At 50.1% G+C, this 16,122-nt stretch overlaps 1 protein-coding gene and 2 pseudogenes across 1 annotated transcript in view; 2 read left to right on the top strand and 1 right to left on the bottom strand.

Annotated features, from left to right (window-relative positions):
* The window catches only part of CSMD2 (CUB and Sushi multiple domains 2), a 667,671-nt gene that overhangs the window by 333,383 nt on the left and 318,166 nt on the right, over positions 1-16,122 (bottom strand). The window contains 1 exon segment of the mRNA XM_060018797.1: positions 13,236-13,348. Coding sequence (XP_059874780.1) covers positions 13,236-13,348 — 113 coding nt within the window.
* LOC138414064 (60 kDa heat shock protein, mitochondrial pseudogene) lies at positions 1,339-4,105 on the top strand (annotated as a pseudogene).
* Positions 4,263-5,096, top strand: LOC138414065 (60 kDa heat shock protein, mitochondrial pseudogene; annotated as a pseudogene).

Below are 16,122 nucleotides of genomic sequence, written 5' to 3' on the forward strand. Positions count from 1 at the left end.
CACTTCAGCCTGCCAGTTCCCTAGAAGGCTCTTTCCCAGATATCTTCATTACTTGCTCCCTTTTCTCCTTGAAGCCTTTGTGAGAACACCACTTCCTACGGCAGGCCTTCTCTGACCACTCCACTTAAAACTATACCTCCAACCCCAGCTCTCCCTAACCCCTACCCACTTTATCCCTAACTCTCTCGTATGCATATAATTTTCTTAGTGATTTTTGTCATCCTACGTTGCAACGTAAGCTCCACGAAGATAGAAATTTTTGTCTGTTTTGTTCATTGCTCTGTCCTCAATGCCTAGAATAGTGCCTGGTTCATAGCGAGTCCTCAATACTCATTTCATTTGGTCCTTATATATGTTCAACAGCCTTGACCGGTAGTTATTATACCTACTTGATCGATAAGAAAATTGGGGTTTACGATGGTTTAAGTGACTTATTGTAGGTCACACAGCCAGGAGGCAGCTGTGCTCTTGGTGGGACCTCAGCACCTTCTCTTGTGACCTGTCCCCAAAGTTATCCCAAGGGCATGGTCAACCTTCTTCAGCATCTGTCCCCTCCCCAGCTCAGCCCCTGGAGACTCAGATATTCACTCTGCACTTGAGATAACATGTCAACCCCAGAACTAAAGCCCACAGTGATCAGATGTGCAAAGGGAACCAAGTCCGAGTATTCCCCCACCCCCTGTCCATCCCTGCTCTGCCTATATCAAAAAGCTCCCCAGGGCTTCCCTGGTGGCACAGTGGTTGAGAATCCGCCTGCCGATGCAGGGGACGCGGGTTCGTGTCCCAATCTGGGAAGATCCCACATGCCGCGGAGCGGCTGGGCCCGTGAGCCATGGCCGCTGAGCCTGCGCATCCAGAGCCTGTGCTCTGCAACGGGAGAGGCCACAACAGTGAGAGGCCCGCGTACCGCAAAAAAAAAAAAAAAAAAAAAAGCTCCCCGAAGGTTGGTCCCCCAGCAAGCTGCTGTCGAAGCTGAATGCCTGACAAAATTCAGTTACTTCCACGGAGTCACCACTTCCCTCGTGCATCCAAATCCCTTTTATAAACGTGCGTTACTCTCCATGTGTATCCAGCAGGAAAATTTCCAATGAACACTAACGTGGGCCCATTATCAAACAGAGGGTATTCATAGGGAAACATGCATTATTCAAGCCTAGCTAATAACGGTGAGGCGGGGGGAAAAAGCGCCTCTGATTCAACATCCCTAAGAGAACAGGAATGGTCCCAGCACCGTGAGAACAATTCCAGCTCTTCTCCCGGGTGCCCCACCAATGGGCAGGGATCAGGAGACGGGCCTCTAGGACCCAGTGCAGCCCTTCTGAGGGCAGGTCTGGGAAGATGGCTCAGGAGATGGCTCATCCGGAGAAGGAGGTGAGTCAGAGTCTTCCCAAGCCCCTTGTTCAGGTTCTCGTGTCCACTGGGGGAGGGGGTGAGGAAGGAGGTCAGTGCCCCGTGGATGCCATTCCCAGGGGCAAACACTGCTTGGGTTTTCGTTGTAGCTGCTGAAGGGGGACCGGGAGATGCAGGTGGGTATGAGGGGGTGGTTAAGGGGAAGCCCTCTTCCTCTCTTCTCAAGGTTGCACTGAGAAAGAGGCTCCTGCCCCTCCCCCATCTCCAGGCCCCAGAGGCAATCCTTCCAATCCTGTCTACTCGGTCCTCTCCACGAAGGACTGTCTAACCTGACTCATCAGTGCTTAATAGTCACTGGATGACGTCATGCTGCCTCCCAGCAGGAGCTAATTCCGTTCTTCCTCTTTTGCACCCTGCTACTCACCACAGGATGGAGTTTGTTAAGGTGATGAGAAGAACTGGTTAAGAAGGAACCTGAAAAGCTAGAGGGGGCTCCTTAACTTAGATGCAAACTTTGGGACCGTTTACCCCTCTGAGCCAGGTCTGAGAGGCTGTGTCACCCACGCTGTTGGTGGGTCCCCACATTAGCTTGGGAAACGCGGGGGCCACAGCTCTGTGGGCAGGGGTTCCTCACACCAATAACACAACCTCTCAAAAAACATATGTCCAGGCCCAGGTGGCCTATGCCATCCCCAGAACTGATGAATGGGTCAGAAAGCGACCTGGCTAGGGGGGTACCCACCTGGCAATATCCACATCGCCAGGGATCTTAGTGTCCAGAAACCACCTCCACATACCGGCGTCGCAGTAGCTTGGCAATCCCAGGGAAGCGCTCGCACGCTGAATTACAGACAGCTAATTTGTCTTCGTCTGACCAAGTGTGTGGTGGGTGACCATGGAAGATGGAGCACCATGGGAAATCAGCCTTGAAATAAGCTCGTAGAAGAACTAGCTGGACAGACCAGGGCAGACCTGGTGTGAAGGGTCAGAGGACAAGGGCACTTCTCTCTCTAGGTCTCCACAGCGCACTGCTAACAGAACTAAGCAGAAAGCAAGGGCAAAACAGCAAGGACCTGGAGAATTTCTGAGGTGTATTTGTTCTTGTTTGAACATTCATTCACGGAGCGCCCACTAGCGTAGCACCTATGGTATTACACTGAAGCGCTGGTCTCTAAAAAGGATTCTGTAACTACTGGCGCCGTGGAGAAAAAGTGGAGCCTGGGGCTGGCTCCTCGGTCCCGGCTACACTTGAATGCACACCCCCGGTGCACATATGCACGCCACACATCCATGCACGCGTGCACATCCGTGTCTACAACCAGTGCACCCACAAGAACACATTTACGTCCCTGTGTATGTATGGCTACAAACCTTTACCTACAAATATAATTCACACTTATACATGTGTTTGTACTGTATGTGAACAAAGTCAGGACTCCCAAGAGAAAAGTGCTGGCTTTATCTGGTTGACGGAAATCTAAGTAGGTACACTCATCTCCTCCGAATGATAATGACTAACAGAGACTGCCAGGCTGCTCCGTTCATCCTTTATATTCTGGTTAATTACAAGACATTTCCCCACTGTTGTAAAGGTTAGCGGAACACACGGTACACATTTAGCTGGAAGAATCTGGCGATACAAATGCCTCTCTGGTCTGCAGCACCAGTTATTGGGCCGAGCTAGTGGGAGACAAGGACCTGTTAGTGGAGGAGACAGGAGAGGGAGGCCTAACCTGCCTCCATGGCTCTGGGGACCAAGAAGTGCATGGAACCTATGGCTTCTTCTCATCCCAGTGGATTCAGACTTCCCTCCACAACAGTGAGCCCCTGCTCTCAGCCTGATCACTCGCCTTTCCCCATCACCTGGCTGTCCTGCTGGCTGGACCATCCCTTCATGTCCTCCCACATCCACATCCACACCAAATCCAGTTCATTCAGCCTCAGAAAATTTCTCCAGTGTGTATCCTTCTTTCAGTGTTCTAAGCCGTTCCTGCCCTAAACTCATCCTGTTTTTTGCTTGGTTTTGGTTCACCGATTCACTGTCTCTGGCCCATCTTAAAAAATGTTGCAGACAGTCATCTTTTAAAAACGGCAATCTGATTGCCACTTCGCAAACTTGGGTTTGCATCCTGCACTCTGCCCTTCCCTTGTCATTGAGGACCTGCCTCGCTGCCTTGGTCACCAGCCCTGCAGAAAGGCTTTTATTACTCACTGCCTTTTGCTGGACAAAGCCAGGTTCTGGCGCACTGGATCCTCATCTCACTGAGATTCATGCCAAAGATATAAAATTCGGTGCAGATGCCTAAGACCCAATGCTTCAAGCTGTAGACCTTCTAGCAGATGGGGAAGCTCTTACTACGGAGAAGAACAGTGGGAAGAACAGTGATTACAGAACAGAGCTGAAGATGCCTCAGAGTAACAAAAGATGAGGTATCTGTTGCCAGGTCAACTGACTTAAAGGATAAATATAAAACTATCACACCAGACTAGATCGGGATGCTGCCAACACAAATGAAGAGGCTGGAGTGGCACCACCACTGCTACTGCACTGGCACTCTTGATTGCCATGGAAGGCTTCAAGAAGATTAGCAAAGGTGCTAATCCGGCGGAAACCAGGAATGGTGCGAGGCTGCGTGTTGACGCTATAACTGCTGAACTAAGGAAGCAGCCCAAACCTGTGCTAAACCCCGAAGAGACTGCTCAGTTCGCCACAATGTCTAAAAATGGAGACAGAAATCAGCGACATCATTTCTGATGTAACCACAAAGATGCAAATGGTGTGCTTACAATAGAGGACAGGAAAACACTGTATGATGAATCAGGAACTGAAGGCACAAAAGGTGACTAAGATTACATATCTCTCTGCTTGAATAATACATCAAAAGTGCAGAAACGGGGATTCCAGGATACTGATGGTTTCTGGTATCCACTCTTGAAATTGCCAATGCCCAGTGAAAGTCTTTGGTTATAATTGTTGAAAATGCCCTTGGTATACTCAATTGGAGTAGGATGAAAATTGGCTTTTGGGTTATAAGAGCCCGAGCTCCAGGTTTTGGTGTCACAGAATGAACCCAACAAGGTTGATGCTACTGATGGTGTGGTATTTGGAAAAGTGAGTTGGACCCTCAATCTTTAAGGGGTTTTGCTTCATGACCTAGGAAAAACTGGAGAGGTTATTGTGACCAAAGGTGATGCCACATTCTTGCAAGGAAAAGGTGACAATATTGAAATTGAGAAACATAGTTAAGAAATCACTGAGCAGTTAGAATGTTACTGTTAGTGACCATGAAAAAGAAAAACTAAATGAACATCTGGCAAAACTTCAGATGGAGTAACTCTGCTGAAGATTGCTAGGACAGGTGACGTGGAAGACGATGAAAAAAAAATAGTCCCAGATGCTCTGAATGTCACAAGAGCTGCTGTTGACAAAAGAGTCACCTGGATGCTTTGCTTCAGTGTGTTCCAGGCTTGGATTCACTGATCCAGCTAAATGAAGAGCAAAAAATTGGTACAGAAATCATTAAAAGAACACTCAAAACTCTGGCAATGACCGTTGCTAAGAATGCAGGTGTTGAAGGATAACGGATAGTTGAGAAATTTTTGCAAACTTCCTCTGAAGCTGGTTATGCACCATGCTGGGCAATTTTTAAAATATGGTGGCAAAAGGAATCGTCAGCCCAACTCAGATGGTAAGTAGTGCTCTGCTGGGAGATGCTGGTGCAGTTTTTTGGTTAACCACAGCATAACTCGCTGTGCCGCTGGAATTGCTAAAGGAGAGGAGGACCCTGGCATGGTAGATGGGGGGCGGTGTAGGGGGTGGCTCATGTTCTAATTCCTAGGAGCTATTTTTTAAAAAATTTATTTTATAGTGGAATATAGTTGATTAACAATGTTGTGTTAGTTTCAGGTATACTGCACACTGATTCCGTTATAACCCTAACCCTAACCCTACTGTATAGCACAGGGAACTCTGCTCAACACTCTGGAATAACCTAAATGGGAAAAGAATTTGAGAAAGAATAGAGACATGCTTTGCTATTAATAATGGGCTGTGCAGCGGTCTTCACGAACAACTTCCCAGAGGTCAGCTGGAGGAGACGACTGGAAGAAAGATGTTTAAGGGAATCACTATGGCCATCAGTTATTGGTTTCAGTTGCCTTTGCAACACTTTCCTCTCTCCATGGAACATCCTTTCTCCTCTTTTCTGCTCGGCTACTCTTGTTGGAAGGCCTCACTCAGAGGTTACTTCTTCTCTGCCTCTCTGTCTACGTCTCAGGGAGTAGCCAGTGCCCTCTCCAGGCTTCATCCAGACCTCTGCTGAAGCCCTCATTACACAGGAACAGCAGGTCTGCTTCTAGCCATTTGCCTCATGAGCTCCTAGGTCTGCATCCCGGGACTGACACAGAGCCAGGCACATAGAAGGTTCCCAATAAGGGTTTGATGACTGAGTGGATGAATGACCCACTGTTACAGAATATGTGCTTTGAATTAATTTCTGGCAAAAGGAAGGGGTTACACTGGAAGCCTGGTGAGGTGAGGGGCATCACATATGTGTTCACGCTCACTTTGCAGTTCAGGCCCACTCTTTTTTTTTTTTAAGATTTTTTTTTTTGATGTGTACCATTTTTTTTTAAGTTTTTATTGAATTTGTTACAATATTGCTTCTGTTTTACGTGTTGGTTTTCTGGCCGTGAGGCATGTGGGATCTTAGCTCCTCGACCAGGGATCGAACCCACACCCCCTGCATTGGAAGGCGAAGTCTTAACCACTGGACCGCCAGGGAAGTCCAGGCTCCCTCTTGATTGAATTCAGGAGCTTGGCTCTGTAGGTAGCTGGCTCTGGGCTCCTGAGACTTGTGCTGAGGCCCCCAGAGGACCAAATGAGGCTGGTAAGGGTCTGGCAGCTCAGAGGGCTGCCAAGAATAGGACAGATGAGTCAGAGCTTGAGCCATGGGATGCCTGAGGCATTTCTGTTCTGGCCCAGGACTGTGGATCAGTCGCAAGTAAGAACGTAACATGTTCATGTGAAAAACAGAAGCATCAGCTTGTTACCGTAAAAAGCCTCAAGCATCTCAGTAAGTGCAAATTGTTCTCAAATGGAAAAGTTTATTTGGCAGACAACTGAGACTCAGCACAGGACTTCTAGAAAGTAGAATATCTTCCAGTCTCCTGGTCACCAGGGTTGACTTGACAAGAGAGGCAGTGAGAAGGGACAGCGGGGCCAGGCTGGGATCTGGCTGAAGGGAGGGACGGACACTAGAGGATGATCATGAGGTCAGAGTGGCAGCAAAGGGAACACGTGTGAGAAGGAGCCAGAGCAGGCAGCTCTCTCTCACTGCACAAGGGTTTCCCATATAACAAACAGAGGGTCAAGGTGACTGATGGGGTAGGAAGCTTCAAGTTTCCATTTCTTGAGTGACTGCCACGTGTCCAATATTTTACCAGGAGCTCCTTTAATTTCCAGTAGCCCCGTGGGGTTAATATTATTCCCTCTACAGACGAGGAAAGCAATAGTGAGGGGTGCTAGCCTCCCTGCCGGGGAAGCCCCTCACCCTTTGTGATCATTGGCCACTGTGGGTGTTTAAAAAAAGGCTCTTCTCACTGTCATCCCTTTAGGCTTAAAAAAATAAAAACAGAACAACCAAGAAAGCAATTAACACTCTGAGAAGGACTGGAAATATTCCTCGCCTGGAGACGGAGGGATTGATTATATAACCTCAGTGGCCTTCCCAAACTGGAAGGAACCTTACAGAACCTCAAGTCCTGGGGTTGCCAGGTACAGGAACCTCTTTTAATCTGCTTAGGTAAATGCCTGCTACAAATAGGTCAAAGAGAGAATTCTCTGGTTGAAGCTGGGGTGGAAATCCCGCCTGCTCAGCCCCTAGCAAAACAGCTGCTGGGAGAAGCCCTTGGCCTCCAAGGAACCCACTTTAAAAGCCCACTGTCTTGGGCCCATATCACACACACGGGGAGGACTCGTGCCCTAAGAGGGGACTGGCGGCCTCAGCCTCTACTTTGCCTTTATCTCTAGACTAGACCTTTCTTCTCTGAGCTACAGATGGACAGAATAGCCAAGTACTTATTCGATAGCCTCTCAACCCCTGATATCCCAGAATCAGTGTGTCTCAAGCCAAATCCATCCCCCACCTCCCTGTGCCAGAGGCTACCTTGGTGAATAGTACTTTTTTTTTTTTTTTTTTACTCACTTACTCAAGCTAGAAACCTAAGATTCACCCCTGACGCATTCTTCTGCTTTCCCCATCCCCCCTCACTCCCAAATCTGACGTGTCCTGAGTCCAGGGTGGTTTGCCATGGAAAGGTCGCTTCTGGTCTGTCTCCCCCTCTCCCTCTCCCCTGCCTCTGCCTAAACCCTGGATCCTCATCATCGTCTCATTCCCCACTAGTTTCATTCTACAGCAAAGATTTTTCTAGAATGAAAACATGATCACACCTTCCCTCTTGTTAAAACTTCTGATCACCTCTCATCACCACGGAACCAAGCCCGGCTTTCCTGCAGCTTTTTACGATGAGACCCCCCACCTCTCTTTCTGGCCTCATGACCCGCTACCCCTCACTGCTTTGTTTTTTGTTGTTGTTTGTTTGTTTGTTTTTGCTGTACGTGGGCCTCTCACTGTTGTGGCCTCTCCCGTTGTGGGAGCACAGGCTCCGGACGCGCAGGCTCAGCGGCCATGGCTCACGGGCCCAGCCGCTCCGCGGCATGTGGGATCCTCCCAGACCGGGGCACGAACCCGTGTCCCCTGCATCGGCAGGCGGACTCTCAACCACTGCGCCACCAGGGAAGCCCCCTCACTGCTTTGGACTGCAGACTTCGCTCTAGGTCGGCAAATGTTTTCTGTAAAAGGTCTGTGAGTAAATATACTAGGCTGTGGCCCATCGTCTCAGTTGCAAACTATCCAACTCTGGTAGCACTGAAGCAGTTGTAGACAATCTGTCTATGAATGAGTGTAACTGAGTTCCGAGAAATCTTTACTTATGGACACTGAAATTTGAATTTCATGTAATTTTTATGTGCTATGAAATATTCTTCTTCTTCTGATTTTTTTCCTCCAACTATTTAAACATGTAAAACCCACTTTTAGCTCAAGAACCATATGAAAACAGACAGAGCGCTAGGTCTGGCCTGCAGGCTATAGTTTGCTGACCTGTGCTGCAGACACACACACAGATTTGTGGTTCCTTAGACTTAGCACTTTCAAGCTCCCTTGCTTCAGCTCTACCTGGAATGCTTCTTTCCATTGTCTGTCTGGCATCTTTCTGAGACTCACACTGAAGTCACTGCCCTTTTTCGGCTCTCCTTAAGTGTGCCCAGCAAAACGAAGTGCTTCTTTATCTCCAGTCCTAGAACCCTTCATCAGGCCTCAACTATAGCTCTTCTCACGTGGCAGAGAAGTTGTAGATTCATGTCTGTTCCTCTCTTGAACGTGCTCTTCTTGAGAGCAGAGACTGGCCTCGTTGTGTTCATCTTTCTGTGCTGTCCCGTGGTAGTGTCACATGGGACACGCTTGTTAAATGAAATACAATTGCCCACCTTCCGACAGCCAGCTCCAGGCAAAGCAAGCCTAGAACTCAGATCCCCTGATACCATGTGGTATTGGTTAAAATTGTGTCTAGCTATGAACAGCCCTAAATTCAGATTGGATTGAGACAGGAATGGAATGTGTTGTGTTGTAGGTTAGTTAGATTTATTTTATTTTATTTATTTTAGTTTTATTTTTTGTTTCTCCGGGACAAAACATCCATCAATATAATCGGGAGCTGGTAATTGTTGGCTCTGAAGTGCCCTGCGTCCCTTGAGACTCTAATGCCATAAAGCTGAGTGCGGGTGAAGCTGAGCCCGTGCTGACGACTCCCCAGGCCCATTCTTTAAACTTCTCCCCCCTGCTCTGTGCCCCCAGAGCCAGACCCCTGTGGACAGCTATGGAACAAGGGGGCCCACTGGTCAAACTGGTCAGTTTCCCAGGGCATAGAGCAGACTGTTCTCTTGTTGCTGGTTTCCTATTGGGTTGGCAGATGGGAGGCACAGCAGATGTGAGGGAGGGAGAAGGGCAAGATCTGGTTACAGATTCCTGGGGCCCCCTCCTCCTGCACTGGTTACTGATTCCCAGGCCCCCTCCTCTTGCGCTGGTGACAGATTCCTGGGCCCCCTCCTCCTGCACGGGTTACTGACTCCCAGGCCCCCTCCTCTTGCACTGGTTACTGATTCCCAGGCCCCTTCTTCTGCACTGGTTACTGATTCCCAGGCCCCCTCCTCTTGCACTGGTGACAGATTCCTGGGCCCCCTTCTCCTGAACTGGTTACTGACTCCTGGGCCCCACTCCTGCACTGGTTACTGATTCCCAGGCCCCCTCTTCTGCACTGGTTACTGACTCCCAGGCCCCCTCCTTCTGCACTGGTGATACTTCCAGGTCCCTCTTCCTGCACTGGTTACTGATTCCCAGGCCCCCTCCTCTTGCACTGGTGACAGATTCCCGGGCCCCCTTCTCCTGTACTGGTTACTGATTCCCAGGCCCCCTCCTCTTGCACTGGTTACTGACTCCCAGGCCCCCTCCTTCTGCACTGGTGATATTTCCAGGTCCCTCTTCCTGCACTGGTGACAGATTCCTGGGCCCCCTCCTGCACTGTAGGTTGGCAGTGGTCAGGCTCCTCAGCTGTGCCGGGCGGCCCCCCTTCAACGGCTCCGGCTCTTGTTCCTCTGTCCCCTGGCCCTTTCTCTGCTGTGGTAACGGTCTCTCTGTCGTTCATTCTCTGGGTAATCTCATTAAAAAGAAACCCTCTGGGGTTTCCTTTAATCTCACCTTTACCTCTGTAATTGGACCCTTCACTAAACCTTCTTCAGTTAAAGCCATGCAATAAGTATGCTCCTGTCTCCTACTAGACCCCTGACTGAAAGCTCTCTCTGCTACTCTTTGGGACTGAACTTGCAAGTAGCAAAACTTAGAATGGTCTTTTGTGGTTCCAAAGTTTTCCCTCCTTTAGAGCAATGGTTCTCATTCGGGGGTGATTTTGCACTCAGGGGACATTTGGCAAAGTCTAGAGACTTTTTGGTTGTCGTGTGTGTGTGTGTGTGTGTGTGTGTGTGTGTGTGTGTGTGTGTGTGTTGCTGGCATCTAGCATCTAGTGGGTAGAGGCCAGGGACGCCACTAAACATCCTGCAGTGCGTGGGGCAGGTTCCCACAACAGAGGATCATCCAGGCCATGATGTCAATTGTGCTGAAGCTGAGAAACCTGCATTATAAAGCTACCAATTGAGTTTCCAAACGATTATTGTAGACCCTTGCACTATATACCCTCAGTCTGGAAAACACGAGAGAAAGTTCACAGGGGAGAATCATGTAGGAACACAATCAGTTTACAGCGCAGTATATTAGGATGCCAGACCCAGATGAACACGGCTGGGGTTCACACTCAGACTCCGACATTCTATCGAGGAGACCTTGAGCCAGATACCTACCCTCTCTGCAACTCTCGCTCCTCATCTGTAAAATGGGGCTAGTAGTAGTACCTGCTTTACACAGTTGCTGTTAGGTCTGAATGAAGTAATAAATGCCAAGTTCTTGAAACCCAGAGAGAAACGCTGGCACACACCAGTGTGCAAATCCTGTTCTGGGCTGTCTTGGGCGGAGTCAGAGAGAGAATAAGAAAGGGCCTGCTTTGGAGAAGTTCATAACTAAAACCGCTTTTCAGATTGTGGGTTGTTCCCTGCTACAGACTTTGAAATTGATTTCGAGGTTGCAACTAACATTAAAAATTGGAAAAGAAATTTTCAGGGTGCCTCACCCTTACAAAGGGTAAATACCACTTGGTGACATTTTCCTTTTAGTTCTGCAGATATATATGTGTCCTGGGTTGCGATGGAAAATGTATTTTTTTATGGTGAGGTGAGATTAACAAAACAAAGTTTTAAAGATACCAGTCAAATAGGAAAAGCGAGGCACCCAAAGCACCGTGAGAAGGCCCTGTGATTTTGCAGAAAAACTCACATAGGCCTGCGAATGAATTCGAGCTTCACCATGTATAGGCTGTGTGACCTGTGCGTGTTGGGCAAGTTACACAACCTCTCTGAACCTCAGCTTCCTCCACTGAAATACGGAAATTAAAAACATATTCGCCACTGCACTGTGGGGAGGATCGAATGGGGCAACGCGCACACACTGCCTAGTACAGGGCCTGGGGCACAGTAGGTGTGCAATGGATGTGTGCTCCTGACCTAGAGGCTGCCTGGCCTGGGTCCTCATTGGCAGAAAACCCTAATGTATGACCGTGACAAATGGGCCCTCAGAAACGTGAAATATTAGAAACACCTGGCACCTACTTAATCAGATGAAACAATAACATTCATCTCTTCTTTCCTAGTTTGGAAAACACAACAGAAAGATCCAGAGAGGTGCTTCACTCCCACAAAGCCCCATCCTCAGCGGCGGAAGAAATGTATCCAGGAAAGTTCTCGGAGCCAAGCTCGTCAGACCAGGTTGGTTTCCTGTTTATTTTTAAACATATTTCAAGGGACTCCTGCTACCCAAGGCTAAGGAGATGAGGTTATTCATAAAAGATTCAGATTTTACAGGTAATGCTTCTACTCTCAGTGCTGCTTTTATCCCAGTGTCCAGCCTGAAAGCCTGGCCCTGGGGGGCCCCGCTCTGCCGGTGCCACCTCCCGGGTGGGCAGTGTGCTCAGAGCCTCCGAGGTGAGGCTTGGAGGGATGAGCTGCCAGGATCTCCTCCACTGGAGTCACTGCTCCCTCCTGACCCTCGGCGGTGAGGTGGTGATCACAGCTCACTCTTCCATCAGGCCTCTGTCCTACGCACACCAATATACCACACTCTCTCACTCACAACACAGCCCACTCTATTCCCCAGGGTCTTATATAGGGCGTTCTGCTTAATGGGTGTGCAATACAAGTTCACACTGAATCAACTAGAACCAACCTCCGTTTGTAATTGGTGATGGTAATGGCTTAATGAGCAACTCTGAAGCCAACCCTTGGTGTTTATCTCTGTGGATAAATTTTGTGTACTTTGAACAAACTCAAGGTTGAAAAGGAATGCTGTCATCTACTCCCACCCAACCATTGGATTTGGGGATCTCCTCTAGGCGTGGAGAGCTCCCTGCCTCGGGGTCAACCCACTCATTTTTATGGGCGGCTCTCGGGGTTAGGAAATTCTTCACGATTGGAGCAGAAATCTGCTTACCTGCAGTTTCCACCTGCCATTCTCGGTCTGATCTCTTGCCACCAGACAGCTCTTCACAGATCTGAGCACCTAAGCTAGAGAGCTCCCTAGAGCTGTTTTGCCTATCGTTTGTCAAACGTCTGTGTTCTACGTGAAATGAACAAGAGCTGAAATGCGGGCAGCTCTCCCACTTTATACCAGGGTAGGCTAAACTCTGCCGGTTAAGTGGGTGGGCTCTGGATTCAAAAGGCAGGAGTTCAGATGGTCTTGGGAAACTGCCTTCATTTCTCTGGGCCTCAGCTCTCCCGTCCATCAAATGGGGATGGTGATGGTATTTACTTCACAGGGTAATGATGAAGATTAAGTGAAATGACGCTGACCAAGTGCCTAGCAGAGTGCCCGGCTCTCAGGAGGCCCTTGGCATAAACTAGTATGATTTGCCTGGCCTGAAGACGGGCAGCTCAGGGTACACCATTCTGCACAATTTGAGAAGCGTCCTCCCTTGGACAACAGACCGCAATGGCAGATGTAGACACGCAGATATGCAGACCTCTGAGTCTGCAGATGAGAGCAGGACAGCAGAGGCAAGTGTACCCTGAAGACACACCGGACCCAGTCCGGGGACAAGACGGCCCCAGGCATCATCTCTGCCGCCCCCCGCCCCCCGAGGAAGCAGGGCAGCCCGGCCCCGCCTACCTTGGTACTGGGCACTGAAGCCGCGCTGCCGGTGGTTGCCGTCCGACGTGAAGTGCAGCCGTAGCCAGTTTTTGCTGCTGATGACGGGGGCCGGGAGGCTGGCTCCGGTGAACCTGTGGGGACAGGAAGACGGGGTCAGGGACCACAGCTGCCTGAGACCGGGCACCCGGGAGTCTCCCCACTGCCCATGCGTGCTGGGGCCTCCTCCCAGACCTGGCAGAAGGGAAGGCCGTGCTGGCCCGGCCGCCCACCAGTAGCCTGCAGCCTGGGCTGCTGGAGCTGGTTCCCCCAGGGGCTCTTCCCACTGCTGAGTTGCTGAGAGGAGGGGGCGATCCTTCAGGCCTGGAACAGAGGCCTATTTCTCCACCTTCAGCAGAGGTCTAGCTGCCCAGGAGAGAGGTCCAGCCCTCCCAGCAGAGGCCTGTCACCCCAGCAGATGTCCACATACCCACCCCCAGCAGAGATCCAGATTCCCCGGAAAGGTCCAGCCCAAGCAGAGGACCAGCCCAGCTCTCCGGCAGAGGTTCAGCCCCCGACTCCCGGGCAGAGGTTCAGCTACCCCGAGCCAGCCCCACAGGGACGCGAAGGAGTCAGGAGAAAGGGCTCAGGCAGCCACTACAGGCAGCACAGCCCTTCCCAGGTGTGAGAGCCTGTTTTGGGGTCACTAACTAGGCGCTGGGTCTTCTCTGGCTCCTGCCCCTGTCTCTGCTCCTCCACAGGAGGCCAGCCCCCACTGCTGGGCCACCTCTCTGCCCTTAGATTAGCCTTGTCTGCTTTCAGCCAGTCTGGCTCAGTGGCTGGGAAACCCGGATATCCCCGACCGTTGCCAGGCACTGCCCCAGCCTCTCGACCAGCTGTGTCCTGAGCCAGCTTTCAGGTCAATCAGATCTTTCCTCCTAGAGTTGCTCAGAGTTCAAGAACCTTCCATGGCTCCCCGGTGCCCACGCAAGACTGGCTTTCCAAACTTTCCGCACTGTCCCCTGCTTGAACGGGCCTCCGCTCAGTGCTGGCCCCTCCGCCACACCCAGGCGAAGCCCCGGATGCCCCTCGTCACTCTGCTCACTGTCCTGCACCCCAGGAGCCCTTCGCCCTTCTCTCCTCAACCCCACAGCCTCCAGCGGGCCGATGCCCAGTGTCTCTCCGCTCCTCCTACCTGCGTCTGAATCAGGGACCAAACCTCCTGATGTATCCCCTTTGGCACCATCACTCCCACGCCGCCTGGACACCCTGCTTACATCGAAGCATTCCAAGCTTTCTCCTTTTCTATGCCTTTGCCTTTTCCGCCTGGAATGTACCCGCGCGTAACCCTCTCTCCTGCACCAGCCGTATCACTCGAGACACTTCGGGACGCCCTCAGATACCATGCCCCCAGGAAGGCCTTTCCTATTCTCCTCGGCTCTGAGGCCACACGGAGTTGGGTTCAGATCCAGGCTTCACCCCTTCCTACCAGTGTGACCTGGGACCAGTTAGTTGATCTTTCTGAAAATGGAGGAAAAAAACTGGCCCGGAGAGTCTGTGGGAATACGTGAGAGGCCTTACGGGCAAAGAACCTAGCCCAGTATCGGACACATATTAGCTCAATAAACATAATTTTCCTTTCCCCTCCTCTGTGATGCCACAGCACGTTATTAAAATTATAATTCATTTATCTAGGTGTGCGTGTCCCTAGGATAATGCCGTAAAGAGGGCAGCGCAGACTGCTGGGTGGGTGGGGGAGGGGAGAAGCTGGGACTCTAGAGGGATCGGCTGTGTTATCTTATGAAAATTACTTAAATTCTCTGTAACTTCATCTGTAAAATGAAGATAATAATCCCTCTCTCAAAGGGCTGCCGGGATTGAATGAGATAATACACAGAAAAGACTTTAGCGCGGTCTCTGGAAAATAGAAAGCCCTTGGTAACTGGCAGCTGGTCTGTTCTTCTCCATCATCTTTATTCTTCATCTCTGTGCTAAGCACCTAACACAATGCTCGATGCAAAGCAGGTGTGTCAGGATTCCAGCAGAAAACAGATGGCTCGGCCATATGAGAATAATTCCAGTTGAATGAATGGCCTCGTCACCACCAGGGATGGGGTGATATCCTGAGGCTATTAACAGCGGTCTGGTTTCCACTCACAGGCCTGGAGAGGACATGGTTATCCCCGAAGGAGAGGGTAGCATAGAAAGGGCCACCCTGCAGGACCCAGATCTTCAGTCAGTGGAGACGACAGCCAGTTTGTGAAAATCCCACAAGGAGGGAGAAAGACACACTCTCCTCCCTCCCCTCCCCTCCTCCAATCTACTGCTGATGCTTCTGTTGATGGAGCCCAACTGGAAGCCAGAGGGCAAGGGAGCATATGGATGTAGTCTCACAAGTAAGTCTTCCTAAGCATGGAACAGGGTAGACAAGGGAGGGGCGATGATCTGGAGGGGTGAAAGGAAGAGATCCAGCACGGTGGGTCTCCATAAATGCGTATTAGACAAAGGAACTAACCAAGGAGCTTCTCAACCTGCAAAACTGAGTTTTTACTATAATGCAAATGCTGACATACACCAACCTCCAGGAATATCACCCACATTGCTATGGTAAGAGCTATTACAGAAACCAATTACTGTATTTCACCAGACCCCATTTAAGATACTTTATTACAGGCAGAGTCATTTAAGTTTTCTAAGGAGCCACAAACAGTATTGTGGGTTTTTGCTTCCCCAGGCCAAATTCAATTCTATCTCCATGACAAAGCCTGGAGGCTATTTACATAAGGGAAGTAGAACTAGGGAGAAGTTACCTGAATAATTCAGAACCAAAGGCTGTTCACTGCAAAATGGAATGAGGGGAGGATGCTGGCGTCCCAAGAGCAGGAGGAGAGTAATGATCAAGGCTGTAACCGCAAGTCAGAAAGTCGGT

Source organism: Delphinus delphis, chromosome 1 (genome assembly GCF_949987515.2).
Source record: "Delphinus delphis chromosome 1, mDelDel1.2, whole genome shotgun sequence".
Taxonomy (NCBI): domain Eukaryota; kingdom Metazoa; phylum Chordata; class Mammalia; order Artiodactyla; family Delphinidae; genus Delphinus; species Delphinus delphis.